This window comes from Cherax quadricarinatus, chromosome 28, assembly GCF_038502225.1.
Source record: "Cherax quadricarinatus isolate ZL_2023a chromosome 28, ASM3850222v1, whole genome shotgun sequence".
Classification (NCBI taxonomy): domain Eukaryota; kingdom Metazoa; phylum Arthropoda; class Malacostraca; order Decapoda; family Parastacidae; genus Cherax; species Cherax quadricarinatus.
Window position 1 is genome coordinate 29,971,711 of NC_091319.1, and position 15,516 is coordinate 29,987,226.

At 38.4% G+C, this 15,516-nt stretch overlaps 1 protein-coding gene across 1 annotated transcript in view; it reads left to right on the forward strand.

Annotated features, from left to right (window-relative positions):
• Positions 1-13,629, forward strand: part of LOC128693297 (uncharacterized) — a 38,116-nt gene extending 24,487 nt beyond the window's left edge. Inside the window, exons 2-3 of the mRNA XM_053782907.2 lie at positions 6,110-6,419; positions 8,761-13,629. Coding sequence (XP_053638882.2) covers positions 6,110-6,378 — 269 coding nt within the window. The 3' untranslated portion in view covers positions 6,379-6,419; positions 8,761-13,629. The remainder of the gene's footprint in view (positions 1-6,109; positions 6,420-8,760) is intronic.
• The last annotated feature ends 1,887 nt before the right edge of the window (positions 13,630-15,516 follow it).

A 15,516-nucleotide genomic window follows, 5' to 3' on the forward strand; every position in this document is an offset into this window, starting at 1 on the left:
TGTATATATATATATATATATATATATATATATATATATATATATATATATATATATATATATATATATATATATATATATATATATATATATATATATATGTCGTGCCGAATATGCAAAACTGGTCAATTAGCAAGAGCTCATTTAAAATTAAGTCCTTTCTGAAACTTTCTCTTATACGTTTAAAGATATATTTTTTTTATTAATGTTAATGTAAAAAATTTTAATTTTGCACCAGAAGAATCTTAGAAAACTTACCTAACCTTATTATAACAAGAACAATTTATTTTAGCCTAACCCAACTAAATATATTTTAAATACGTTTATAATAATTTAATACTAAACAAACACAATCAAATATATTTTTTTCGTTAGGTTCAGAATGATTTTGGCGAAATTATTGCATACACAAATTTTCACTTGTCCTATATGGCAAGATGAATGTTACTATTTAAGCCAAGATCGCAAGTTCTGCCTATTCGGCACGACATATATATATATATATATATATACATATATATACATATATATATATATATATATATATATATATATATATATATATTTATATATGGGGAAGAGTATATGGAGAAAAAGAGAGGTTAAGAGAGTGGTGAAGCAATGTAAAAAGAGAGCAAATGAGAGAGTGGGTGAGATGTTATCAACAAATTTTTTTGAAAATAAGAAAAAGTTTTGGAGTGAGATTAACAAGTTAAGAAAGCCTAGAGAACAAATGGATTTGTCAGTTAAAAATAGGAGAGGAGAGTTATTAAATGGAGAGTTAGAGGTATTGGGAAGATGGAGGGAATATTTTAAGGAATTGTTAAATGTTGATGAAGATAGGGAAGCTCTGATTTCGTGTATAGGGCAAGGAGGAACAAAATCTTGTAGGAGTGAGGAAGAGCCAGTTGTTAGTGTGGGGGAAGTTCGTGAGGCAGTAGGTAAAATGAAAGGGGGTAAGGCAGCCGGGATTGATGGGATAAAGATAGAAATGTTAAAAGCAGGTGGGGATATAGTTTTGGAGTGGTTGGTGCAATTATTTAATAAATATATGGAAGAGGGTAAGGTACCTAGGGATTGGCAGAGAGCATGCATAGTTCCTTTGTATAAAGGCAAAGGGGATAAAAGAGAGTGCAAAAATTATAGGGGGATAAGTCTGTCGAGTATACCTTTCAAAGTGTATGGTAGAGTTATTATTGAAAGAATTAAGAGTAAGACGGAGAATAGGATAGCAGATGAACAAGGAGGCTTTAGGAAAGGTAGGGGGTGTGTGGACCAGGTGTTTACAGTGAAACATATAAGTGAATAGTATTTAGATAAGGCTAAAGAGGTCTTTGTGGCATTTATGGATTTGGAAAAGGCGTATGACAGGGTGGATAGGGGGGCAATGTGGCAGATGTTGCAGGTGTATGGTGTAGGAGGTAGGTTACTGAAAGCAGTGAAGAGTTTTTACGAGGATAGTGAGGCTCAAGTTAGAGTATGTAGGAAAGAGGGAAATTATTTCCCAGTAAAAGTAGGCCTTAGACAAGGATGTGTGATGTCACCGTGGTTGTTTAATATATTTATAGATGGGGTTGTAAGAGAAGTAAATGCGAGGGTCTTGGCAAGAGGCGTGGAGTTAAAAGATAAAGAATCACACATAAAGTGGGAGTTGTCACAGTTGCTCTTTGCTGATGACACTGTGCTCTTGGGAGATTCTGAAGAGAAGTTGCAGAGATTGGTGGATGAATTTGGTAGGGTGTGCAAAAGAAGAAAATTGAAAGTGAATACAGGAAAGAGTAAGGTTATGAGGATAACAAAAAGATTAGGTGATGAAAGATTGGATATCAGATTGGAGGGAGAGAGTATGGAGGAGGTGAATGTATTCAGATATTTGGGAGTGGACGTGTCAGCGGATGGGTCTATGAAAGATGAGGTGAATCATAGAATTGATGAGGGGAAAAGAGTGAGTGGTGCACTTAGGAGTCTGTGGAGACAAAGAACTTTGTCCTTGGAGGCAAAGAGAGGAATATATGAGAGTATAGTTTTACCAACGCTCTTATATGGGTGTGAAGCATGGGTGATGAATGTTGCAGCGAGGAGAAGGCTGGAGGCAGTGGAGATGTCATGTCTGAGAGCAATGTGTGGTGTGAATATAATGCAGAGAATTCGTAGTTTGGAAGTTAGGAGGAGGTGCGGGATTACCAAAACTGTTGTCCAGAGGGCTGAGGAAGGGTTGTTGAGGTGGTTCGGACATGTGGAGAGAATGGAGCGAAACAGAATAACTTCAAGAGTGTATCAGTCTGTAGTGGAAGGAAGGCGGGGTAGGGGTCGGCCTTGGAAAGGTTGGAGGGAGGGGGTAAAGGAGGTTTTGTGTGCGAGGGGCTTGGACTTCCAGCAGGCATGCGTGAGCGTGTTTGATAGGAGTGAATGGAGACAAATGGTTTTTAATACTTGACGTGCTGTTGGAGTGTGAGCAAAGTAACATTTATGAAGGGGTTCAGGGAAACCGGCAGGCCGGACTTGAGTCCTGGAGATGGGAAGTACAGTGCCTGCACTCTGAAGGAGGGGTGTTAATGTTGCAGTTTAAAAACTGAAGTGTAAAGCACCCTTCTGGCAAGACTGTGATGGAGTGAATGATGGTGAAAGTTTTTCTTTTTCGGGCCTCCCTGCCTTGGTGGGAATCGGCCAGTGTGATAATATATATATATATATATATACATATATATATATATATATATATATATATATATATATATATATATATATATATATATATATATATATATATATATATATATATATATATATATATAATGAGGAATGACAAGAGGCTCTGAACTAGAACTACAAGTAGATTATTTACAGAGAACCATCATGGATACAGGGATGGAAAATTCTGCTCTAGAAATTTGCTGGAGTTTTGTAACATAGACATAGAGTTTAAACAAGGAAGACACTGCTTGGTAGAGTGCCTTTCAGTGGACTGCAGGAAAGCACACCAAAGATTATTCTAGAGATCAGAGAAACAGGCAGGTTTGAAAAACAGTATTCCGCATGGTCTGGGATTCTTGAATGATTGAAGGAGGGAAATAAGAGTGAGTGATGAAACTTCAAGATGGAGGAAAGTAAAGAGTCGGGTTTCCCCAGAGTCAGTACTAGGCCCGCTAATGATACTAAACTGAATATACTGCATGCTATAGGGGATTGAGTTCTATGTGTTTCTTTTGCTTTTCTTGTTTTTCTTTAAGCAAATGGGAAGGACTAGAACAGGGGAAGAGAAAGAATTACTTCAGTGGAAAGCTTTGTAGGCTATAGACTCGGTCAATCAAGTGGCTATTCGAGCTCAGCAACAAATGCAAACTCATACGAACTTGAGAAGGTCTGGACAGATTGGATATTGTATTATTTTGATACAAAGAAGCTGCAAATATCAGAGAGTGAGAATAACGTGGAGGTAACTAGAACATCAAGCATATTGCCAGAAATGTATTGAACCCGTTTAACGTCAGCAGCTTATGCAGGATTATCAAACCTCTAAATAGCATTCAGGAACTTGACTGGAGACGACTTCAGAACCTAATATGCGGCAGGTGTTAACCCAATCATTGAATTTTTGGTCCTAGCATGGAGGCTATACCTGATAAAGCATTGAAGAAACACGAAAATGTCCAAACGTTTGCAAAAAGGCTAGTACCAGTACTGAGAGGAATAATATGAGAAGTGAGTTTGAAGGGAATTATTCTGACAATCTGAGAGGGATGTAGGACAAAGTGAGACATCATCACGACATACGAAATCTTATGGTTAATTGACTGGTGAATTAAGATGACGTAGATCTACGGGACACTGGTGAAAGCTGAATACACAGATAAGATATAGGGCTGTATTTACAGATGTAACGAAGCACTTACTCTCAGCGGGACGGGGGTAAAAAGTGCAGTGAGTTGGATGAGGCCGAGGTGAAGGCTAATTCAGTATACTGCTTCATCAGTATATGTGATAAGACCAGAGAGGCCAGAAATAATTTCAACATTAATAAAATAATGATCCAATGCTTCTAGAACTGTAGCTTAAACTTATTATTCACTTAGCAGTGTTATGAAGTAGCATCATTTTTTTGACCTCTAGCGAGATTAAAAGGATTTTTAAGATGTGGTGATTCTTCAGTAAGATGACTCATTTATTAATATCTTATCTTGGGATTCATCATTACATGCAAATCTTTTATTTTTTTATGGGGTGTAAACTTAACTCTGATAAGTCAGGTGAAGATTAACCACTGAACAAGTCATTATCTGATTATGACCCATGTTAGGAAAAGCTGTGTTGTTACCTTATGAATAAACCCCCATCACCACCTTCCTTTGTGACATGATATCACATCTGTTAAATTTTCAGACATGCTCAAATACTTCTCCCAGCCTGGAACATTCTTTGAAGATCGAGCTTAACAAGGCAATACACAAAACACGTGATTATTGTGTAAAACACAAACAATCGAGTGTAAATTGATAGTGACTCATGGTGTGGTTATAATCAATTATATAAATCGAAATAATTAAGTTTAAAGATTATGTATAGTCTTGTAACCTGTTTCAATGGCAGGTTGCTGAAAATTCAATTTTATGACTTCTAAAATAGAGAGATTATATACACATTTTATACCTGCTAGATAAAGTAACAAAAATGCGATGAGGATGTTACCTAATAAATGACTAACATTAGTAGTTATAATGATTATAAACTACAATTTTCTTAGGAGTTATTACGCACCCAGGTGAGAAAGGCCTATTATCCTGGGTCGTAAAGGGATTTAGAGCGAAAATAAACACAGCAGTAATCTTTGAATTGTGTTATCCTTCACCAAGTATGTATATATATTTATAGCTATGTACACTATATACAAGAGATTGAAATATGAGTGTACAACACGATAAGTCGAGGCATCAACAACAACAGCAGCCAGGGCGAGACAACCGTGCTCAACCAGCAGAAGTCTGAGAGTGACAAGACCTGAGTGTGAGTGACACCACATCACATCAGCAATTTTCCGACCCAGCTATATGATTAGTTGAACCAAGGTACTGATTTAACGATGGGGCCCCCTTAATCGTTAAACCCTTAGCACCTGGTTCGCTGGTTGGGAGGTAGCTTATATGAGAGTTTGTATATACGCAGAATAAGGTGACATACTCTTTGCATGCCATATGAGTGTATCTGCATATTACATCCAGAATATTTACTTATTGATGAAATTGTAAGTTATAGAATAACTGTAATATTCTGAGAAATATTAGATTTGAGAATGACCTGTCTTGTATAGATCAACAGAATTTTGCAGGATTGCAAAATGCCTGAATATTCGGTACAAAATCAACCAAGAAGGTTGATTTTGCACCGAATATTCAAATCGAATGGTCAAAATTAACTCTAATTTTGAAAGAATTAATTTTGAAAAGATACATTTTCTAGTTGCTAGAAAGATAATCTACGGCATTCTGAACTAAGGCTGATCTACATACATGTTATGTATCTATGACTAACCTCTGATATAATAAGACACATGTGGAACAGTTAAGTAGCTGAAACGTGTAATACAGAGAACCCAGCAGTAGTAAATATGTAAAGACTCCTCCTTATTTGACTGAAAAGCCTGTGGTGGAGGCGAAACGTTTCGGAATAAAGATACCTAACTGTTGCACACATATCTTACTTATCAACTTGTCGACATTGTATAACGTTATCATGTTCACAAACTCTGATATGCCAGTGTATGATAGTGTTTGGGCGAGTTCTGGTATCTACCACTAAATAAGAAGCAAGTTTTGTCGAGTTTATGCATATAACGTCACTGCATATTACTTACGTGTAACGGCAAATATAAATGTTAATAATATTTTTTAATACTGTAAACTAACCATTGGCTGTTGGTATGAAGTCTTACAACATTTTCTCATTTAATTTTAGAGGCAAAAAAATTATAAAAGTAGTTCCACAATAACTAAACAGTATAAGATATATCAGTCAATAAAAGTGTATTATTCCTATTGCTGTAAAACTAAGTGCCATTAAGATAATTATTTTAGCTGCTTATACAGAAGACACATTTATTAGAAAACATTCTCAGGAGGCGATAGAAACAAGACACCACAACACTCACCGTCACACAATGAGTCAAGATACCCGACCGACCCGGTCTACGGGAATGTGAGTTTGGACGAGCTACAAGGAGGAAGAGAGTCATACTCAGATGAACATATATACGAGACTGTGAGTTTGGAGGAGCTGCAAGAAAGAAGAGAATCGCACCATGACAGTGAGAACAGCATCTACGGCGGCATCAGTGAATCCCCAGTACGGACTAGCAACAGAAATTCAGCCCATGATAGAACATAAAAATGGATTAACTCTGCGGCAGTCCTACTGGCCCATACCAGGCAGGTCCTTTTAATAACAACCATTCCAATTTGTTTAACCTTCTCCCAAAGTTTAACCTTCTCTCATGAGTTTGCTTCAATACCTTAGGTTCTAGTCAAACCTACAACTTCTAACTCATATATTTGTGAATTATCTTTTTAAAGCTCAGCAAGGTTTTAGCTTTTATGACCCTACAAGGCATATTGCTCTACTCAATGACAAATCTGTTTAAAAACTAGTACTTTCCTACGTTCTTACTAAATCTAAATTTTTCTATTGTAAATCTGTTATTTCGAGTTCCTGCTTGATTTGATATCCTATGTACTTCATTTATATCGCCATTGTTTATGCCTGTCTTCCACTTCAGTGATATCTCCCCACATTCTACGTCTCTCAGGAGAGTGAAGGTTCGAGGCTCTGAATTTATCTTAGTATGAGAGATTATTTATATAGCGGCATAATTTTGTCATCCTTCTCTGTATGTTCTCCAGTTGTATAAATGAAGTAAAAAAAGACAAGTTGATGAAAGAGTCAATTGTGCAACATTGATAATTAATAACATTTGCTTTCTGCCATTCCCAATATCGTTTCTATCAGTACTGTGACGTATAATGAGGTCGTTTCCATTACCTGACATGATGTTATCCAACCAATTATGTCACCAGTACCTGCTCTAGGAAATCATACCCTTTGTCTTACCTTCCTATCTTTGCTACAGATGCTCGGTCCATATATCTTGCTTGTGAATGCCAACAATTAGAACAGTGTTACTTTTATTAGTAGAGGAGTTTAGGATACCTTCATCCTCTTTGACCACTGAAGAACATTCGTCCTGGAGTACAGAAAAGAGATTTTCCATTTTTAGGTCAGCTTCTTGTACCTTCCATAATTTTAGATTTCTCCCTTTCCTGCAAACCACTTCTTATTTGATGCTGCTAACAACGTCTTCCTCGTTACTGTTTATATCTTTTCTTTCGCAGTCATCAACCACTTCTCCCTCGTTATCACACATATCCAAATGAAATTTTAATTTTTTATTTTTCTTCTTGAGAAGTATAACCTTCTCCTGTAACGCCCAGAGCTATAATTCTTATTCACTACAGAAGCAAGCCAATGTAACATCATAACAACCCACACTAATTCTCCAAGAATAGCTACAAACAGTTAGTATGATCTCTCGTGACCACTTACCTCAGTGACTTGAGTTGGCACTATATTTCTTGAATAAAGCGCCATCTGTGAAATAAAATGCTAAATAAAATATTATTGATGTTATGATTTTAATCGTGTCATTAATGCTTTACTCATGGTGGTGGTACACTACTCAGTCTATCTACTCAAGAGGAAATGGTGACATAAACTGAGCGAAAACCAATGAATTGATGAAGATAGACAGTGATAGCTTATTAAAATAACATGTAGTTTCTTCGGAGAAACAATACCTTACACATTAATTTAATCAGTACCTTTAATGGGTTGTGCTGAAAATTAGTGGAATGAGCAACGAAGTTACATTAAAACTAACAAAACTGTATATTAAAAACAAACTGAAATAATACTGAATAAAAACAAACAGGCGACAACGACATCCTGCGTAGATGGGGATAAGAAAATCCTTCCAATGTCAAGCGACAGACGTATATGTGAAATAAGCTTCATTCTCAGTATTAGGATATTTTAATGAGAAAACACGTATGAATTTCTTGACCGAGGAAGTCATTCCCGGATAAGCTTTTCCCCATTAAAATATCCCAATGCCACTCTTGTGTCTTACAAGTAGGTCATGCTAACCACTTGGTTAGCAAAGGAGTGACAGAAGCTTTACCTAGTGTGAAAATGTCTCTCGGGGTTCCTTCTGTTTAATCACACCATCAAAGCTGCATATCTTCTTGCCGACCTGAACGCTAAACATACAGCCTTCCATGACACTTACATGAACCAACACGGCAGGCAACTACAGCAACTAATTACACAAACACACCTAATGCATCTTTACCCACACTTCAACACCTTCTTTAGCCACAGAGGCCAAGACAAACCTGACATTATCACCACAAACAGAGCCAGACTCTATCTTCACCACATTACATCATGTCCTCTCTCTAGCTCTGATCACATTTCTATCACCCTTCACATCATATCAAACCCAATTATCATCCTTCATATTCCCAAGCAGACTGGGACACATTTAAACAACACATAGATAACGCCAACTTCTCATACAATTATGAATATATACACATCACAGACACAGACACGCAAAGAGCACACATACAACAATCTATTACACAGGCTTCTGAAAAAGCAGTATGTATGATAGATTGTTGTCTGATACTCATTCTTCCTGTCTTGAAATTACAGTGAATCAAGAACCGTGCACTGCGCTGAGTGCTGGGCGTAGTGTGGAGGTACTTCGCTACTAGTGAGTCTCTGCACACCAGGAGAAGAACCAGGCGTTGAACGTCTTCTGGAAAGGTCAGCGACAGGCAAATCGACCAACTGGAAACACACCAAGACTCATGGACAACGTACCTTGATCAAACCATTAGACGACCACACAACCCTCTAAAAATATTTCAGTTTGTTTACAACCCTGCTCCTCCTCCTCTATATACCTAGTCCCTAACTAAATTTTTCTGTTCTGCCCTCTGCAGGGGTGGACCTTAAGATGCTCTTTTCATGCCATCAGTACCTAATCTCTTTGAATTTTACCTACCATAGCATTCGAGAAACAGCAAACCTAGCATTTCACTTTAGTCCTTACAGAAGTTGCCAGGTTGAGTATTCAGAATGAAATAATCATTACAATAGTAATTTATGGAGAAAAAAAAACACTAATTGCCAACATGTCCTCTTGATGACAGCAAAAACATAAAAATTACAATTTTGAAAAAAAAAAAAAAACATACTTAGAAATATGATAGAAACAAGCTGATTGCATCAACATGTTGACAGAATTTTGCACTATTATTTGGTAAGAAAACATTAATTTCCATAATTTTTCAACTTCAATTTTAAAATCTCTCAAAACAAAATGTCTCGGCCCCTTCAGGAGTCGGGTGTTGGGGTAAGGTATGGGCCAAGAGAGGGGGTGCGGTTTTTCGAATTTCGCGATGTTTGCGGAAATTCATTTAGCACAGTTTACAAAATTCAAAATCTTTTCATTTTATCTCCTAAAGAAAATACTTAATAAATTTTATTTAATTGCTTAGAGGAAGCAATAGAAGCATGTTTCAACTAATCTATCCATGTGAATGTGATGTGTCTACACGAATGGTATACAATACCGACGAGATGAAAATTTAGACACATGTGCAACATCTAGGTATCTTTATCGTAGACGTTTCTCCATCCAGTGGCTTTATCAATACAAATTCAAGGTGTGTGGATGGTTGACCTATCTATAAATGTATTCTTATGCAATTTAAACATTGCTTGCAATGTTTGTATGTGTATCCACAAGAGCTGGGCGTTGACTTCACCATGAACCTGACTTGTGTTGGGGATTTCCATAAAGAAATTCTGGCAACAGTAGTTGCCTGAACAAGCGAGTGACTAATCGGTCATCCTTAAGATATCATCTATTCTTTCTGTATTTCAAGCAGCATGTTTGTCTGCAAACTATATGATGGGGTTTGCATACATTTAACATTTCACAGTTTGCTTTCACCGTTGGCAAGACTACTCTCCTAAGCACAGTCTGCGGACAAAGCCCAGCATTTTATTCTAGTTTACAGTGTATAACAAGGATATTTCTTCAATCATTCAGGTTTCTGCGTATGACCTACAGGTTTAACGCTTTTTCATGATGAAAAACAAATACAGTGGACCCCCGCATAACGATCACCTCCGAATGTGACCAATTATGTAAGTGTATTTATGTAAGTGCGTTTGTACGTGTATGTTTGGGGGTCTGAAATGGACTAATCTACTTCACAATATTCCTTATGGGAACAAATTCGGTCAGTACTGGCACCTGAACATACTTCTGGAGTGAAAAAATATCGTTAACCGGGGGTCCACTGTATTTCATTCATAATAGCGGGAAAATTGAATTTCACCTGTATGAAAATTTTCAGTAATGGTTATGGGTGAGGAAGCTTTAAGGAAGGTTGGTGGAGTAATTCAGAGTTTTGGGGATGCTACGAGTATGAGAGTCAATTTAATGAAGTCCAAATTATTAGAGGTGGGGAATTGGATTGGTGGGAGCTTGGGGGGTTGGGATGGACAGTAGTAGATAGAATTAAGGTTTGTGGGGTATGGTACATGGCGCAGGTGCAAGATTGCAGGAGGGCAAGGGATGTGGCATTACAACCGAGAGTATTGGTGATTAACTCGCTTGTCTACAGTAAGGTGTGGGGGGTGGCTGAGGTGTTTCCTTTAAGGGTACAGGACATTATGGAAATCCAGAGGAGGGTTTTTAGGTATGTGTGTGTGGGTTTGTGAGGGCTTGGTTACATAAGGAAGTAGTAATGATGGATGTGTGGCTAGGGGGTCTCGGCCTGTTGGCGTTGGGTCCTAGGATAATGACTTTATATGTTAAGCAGAGGTATATAAGGGCAGGGGGAGATTGGGGTATTAGGGTGGGCAGGGTGATGAAGGATGCCCAACGTTGGTGGTGTGGTAGGGATTTGAGGGATTGTGAGGATATGTGGCGGTTTTTATTGACAGTACGACAGGTGACAAAATTAAAGGTAAAAAGGTTGGTGGGTGTGGTGGGGGTTAGGGTGTTTGTGAAGGCTTACTCAGCCCTGTAACAACTTCAGTCAGTATTACTAAGGCTGGCTCCTCCTCAGGAAAATTAATGTATAGAAAAAGAATAAAAACTGACAAACATAAACACTTTATTATTTAGAAAATATAAAATATAAAACACTTAAATATGAAATATTGATCCTACATTAAAGAAAATGAAAAACATAAATATCTGAATTCAACGCTAATATATATAAAACTTGGGTGTCTGGTGTTGGTGACAGCGTGTTGTTGAAATCGTAGCCGCTGCTGATGATGGGGGGGGGGGTCGCAGGTGTTGGTTACAACCCACTGGCTAGTTCTTCACAGTATAGCCATGATTAATCTTTCCAGATGACAGGAAAGCAGGTTTTTTTTTCACTGCAATGATGAGGGGTTATATCCTGCTACTTGCATACACAAACAGGTAAGTGGATCAGAATTTGGGACATCTCAGAACGTTAGTCCGTCTCCTTCAATTCTACGCGTTGATTGGCAGGTGACCCTCTCTGTCATCCAAGCTGGAAAGATAGACAGGTTACCCACTGCTTAAGAAATCACTCTCCATGATAAGTACAATACCTAACAAGTAGCCGGCAAGCAAACTATCACTTTCGGGGAGGGGGAAAAAGAAGGAGGGGGGGGAATAGTGGGAGCTGGACTTACCCTACCTTAACAAGTAGCCGGCAATGAAACTATTGTTACTATATACTTCATTGCTACTCCTATCTATTGAACTTTTCCCTCACAGTGTTTTACAAGGGGTCATTGTATACCCATCGTATAACTGGCAGTTCATATGGAGAGATTTTAGGTTGCTTAGGATACCAGCGAGGGTACAGGAGTTGGTATATCGATTTCTAATGGGAATTTTGGCCTCTAAGGATGAGCTGCATCAAATGTGGGGACATCGAAACGGCTTTTCATGCAGTATATTTTTGTCCCTCTCTGGAGAGGGTGCTTTCATGGATGGGGGGTGTTTTCAGAATGTTGGGGGGAGGGAGTTGGTCGTTCCTTAGGGTTTTGTTGTTGGATGTAAGTGGGGTGTCAGGGGATGTGGGAAGGGCTTTGATGTATGTAATGATGAATTATTTATGTTTCTTGGGGGATGAGGGAGGTAAAGGGGGATTTCAGGATCAATGCGTTAGCGGCGAGGTTTTACAGAACGATGTGTAGGAATAGACTAGTCTACGGGGGCGCTGGGAAACCAGGTTCTCGGAGGGTTACCGGAACCTCACTGTGGGTAGCCTCCTTCAGAACCCAGGGGGCGGGCAAGGGGTTGGTCTCCTTCCGAGGGATGTGGGTAAGGTAGTGCAGCAGCGAAGTGGTGTTGTGTGTGAGGGGAATGAATGAGTAACGGTTTGAGGTATGTAATAGCTTAATTTTAACCTCTGGTTGTGTTTCCTTGGGATCTCGGTGTTAAGTACAGTCCTGTGCAACATTTATTCCATGTACATTTCATTGATGTTCAACAAAATAGCGGTTTTAGGTTGGTGAATTGGTTAAGCACCTGGTATGACAAATGGTGCGTCATTCGTTAAGTGTGTGGTAACGTAGCATTAGGGTATGGGTATGTTCATGTGCTATAGAAGCTTTCTATACTGATGATTACTGTGACCTAGTTCAGTTTTATATGTTATGTGGTAATGTTAGGGTTTAACTGATAAATAAACATGTACGTAGGTAGCCTTTGAGAACTTCATTGTTACAATGTTCTTAGTGATGTTAATAATCACTTGCAATGCATTTATATGGCCTGGTTGAGGTCACTGTATTTAAGTATGTCATGTTCTCAAATACGTCAAGAGTACGTTATTCGTATGATTTGTTCCTGTATCACCAATGCTGGTAAGACTTATTAAATATGTTTCTTGCTTAATGATAATCCAGGATGTTTGTTTTGGTGTGCGTGTGTGTGGGGGGGGGGGAAGTGACAAAATTTTAAGTCACTATCGGTAATAATACTATTTGTATGATAATGAGTGTCGAATGGTGTGCTGTGTGAGAGGGTGTAATACCACTATAATGCATGGTGTGGTTATTCTGTGTTAGGGTCATTTTGGGATTCCTGAGAATTAATCAATTTTCATATACCTTTTTAAAATATTTATACCACCTTGTATTGTATTGTTTTAAATAATATATAAAAAAATAACATTACACACCTGTCACTCTAGTGATAAGTATACTAATTGAAATATTAATGCATATTGTAGGTTTAGTGATCCTTTATGTTTATAATAATACTAATGCATATTGTAATATATCTTGGTTGATGTAATGTATAATCTTGTGTAATCTTGTATTTAACGTATGTGTAAAGGGATATAATGCACAGGGGATGAGGGACAGTTTGTGTCAGCACAAAGTTAAACGTTCAGTGTGTATTTCGACAATGTAATCTTATAATTTCTGTGGAAGATCCGATACTGTGTTCTTTTATTTATTTAATGTATTGTATTGTCTTAAATAAAATATAAAAAAATTGAAATGCCACTTCATATTATTATTTACATAAATAAACTATAAGTATTCACCACATGAACCTGGAAATTTATTGACCTTAAAGGTCATTATATAGGAAAATAACTGATTCCCTCTGTGACTCAGTGCAGTGTTTCAGTCATCGCTGTATAGTAATAATTAAACATGTTTGTAAGGTAAGACTTGTGTCAACTAGGTTCAGCATGTAATCTACACTGTATCCAGGACAGTGTGTACACAGAGGAATGAGAGACTTCAGTGAGAGGAATCAAACTTTGTTTATACTTTTTCACACTGCATGGCCTTTTCATGTTGAATGCATAACATACGCGTAAAAATGTATCAAATAATTTTTACGCGGTAGTGTTAGACATTATCAGAAATTCTTCATGAAGAACAAATTTCTGAATTGTCACTTGTAATGTACGTTAATTTTTTCATGTTAAACCTGATTTTAATTTTATACAACAATTGTAATACGAATTTACTCTTTAGAATGCTGCTGACACTGTAATTTCTATAGATAAAACTCAGAGATAATGTTAAAGTAGTAACTTGTTGCAGGCACCTTGGCCATATATCTGATAACACACTTAAAGAAAACCAGGATGCGGAGTTATAATCAAACTTAGGTTCTCTGAACAATGTGTAAATACTGAGAAATATTAACACGCCGGCAGTTTCTCACAGAGGCTGGGTGTTCCGTAACAGAAGAACACTTTCACTATGACTCACTGCATCACTGTCTTGACAAATATGCATTGATACTACAGTTCAAATCTGCAAATATCCACACCCCCTCCTTCAGAGTGCCAGCATTGTACTTACAACCTCCGGGAATCAGCTCCGGCTAACCGGTTTTCCTGAATCTATTCATAATTGTTATTTTGCTAACACTCAAACAGCACCTCAAGTCATTGAAACCACCCACTCACTCTTATTTAACACGCTCACGCTCGCTTGCTGAATGTCTAAGCCACTAACACAAAACCTCCTTTAATCCCTCTCTCCTTCCCTTTGTAGGACAACCCCTATTACAACCCAGGAGTCCCAAAGGCCTGTTATCCTGGATGTAAAGGGAGCAAAATAAACACAGCAGAAAACTTCTGACTTGTATTATCCTTCACCAGTTTAGAACAGAAGTATGTACACTATATACACTATGTACAACAATAGGTATTAGTGCACTCCACGGTAAGCAAGGCAGAATAGAAGCCACTAGAGAGCAGACCATGCTTCAACCAGCTCTAGAATGGGAATGATAAGGGAAGACAGGTGAGTGGTACCCACATCACCTCTGCGATTGCCAAAACAATCTTCTTATTGGCTGGAACCTGGGTACTGATTGAACGACGGGGCCCCATCATCAACCCTTAGTACCTAGTTTGCTGGTTGGGGGAGACAGCCTTTCAATGAGGGTGTGTACATGCACCAAATAAAGGTTATGTACTCTTTGCAGGCCACAACCCCTACTGTTATTACTGTTCTTGCTGTTGAACAGCGGTTTAGTGCCGATGGAGGTAGCATAGGTAGCAATGATACGGCCGCGGACTAGTTTGGCTTTAATTGGATAGGAGTGAGTACACAACGAGCAATGTGAGGGAATGACCACTAGCCAGTCTGTGGAGGGGGAGCACTTGTGCCTATCAAGTCGGTCGGCCGGGGAGTGAGGGCGAATGGGCCCAGCCTCCCACTGACCTGGGTGAGCCTACAGAGGGCAGCACTTAAATGCCGCGAAATATGAACTAATCAGAACAGACGGCTTAGGCTGTCCTGACAGTACAGGCTGTCTACATTTGCTCGGCCATGCACCTCACGTCGTCCCAAAGCGACAATACTGGTGGGCTCGTAGGTGTAAAGGAATTACTTACACTAGCTACCCCAGAGAGGGACTGGCTT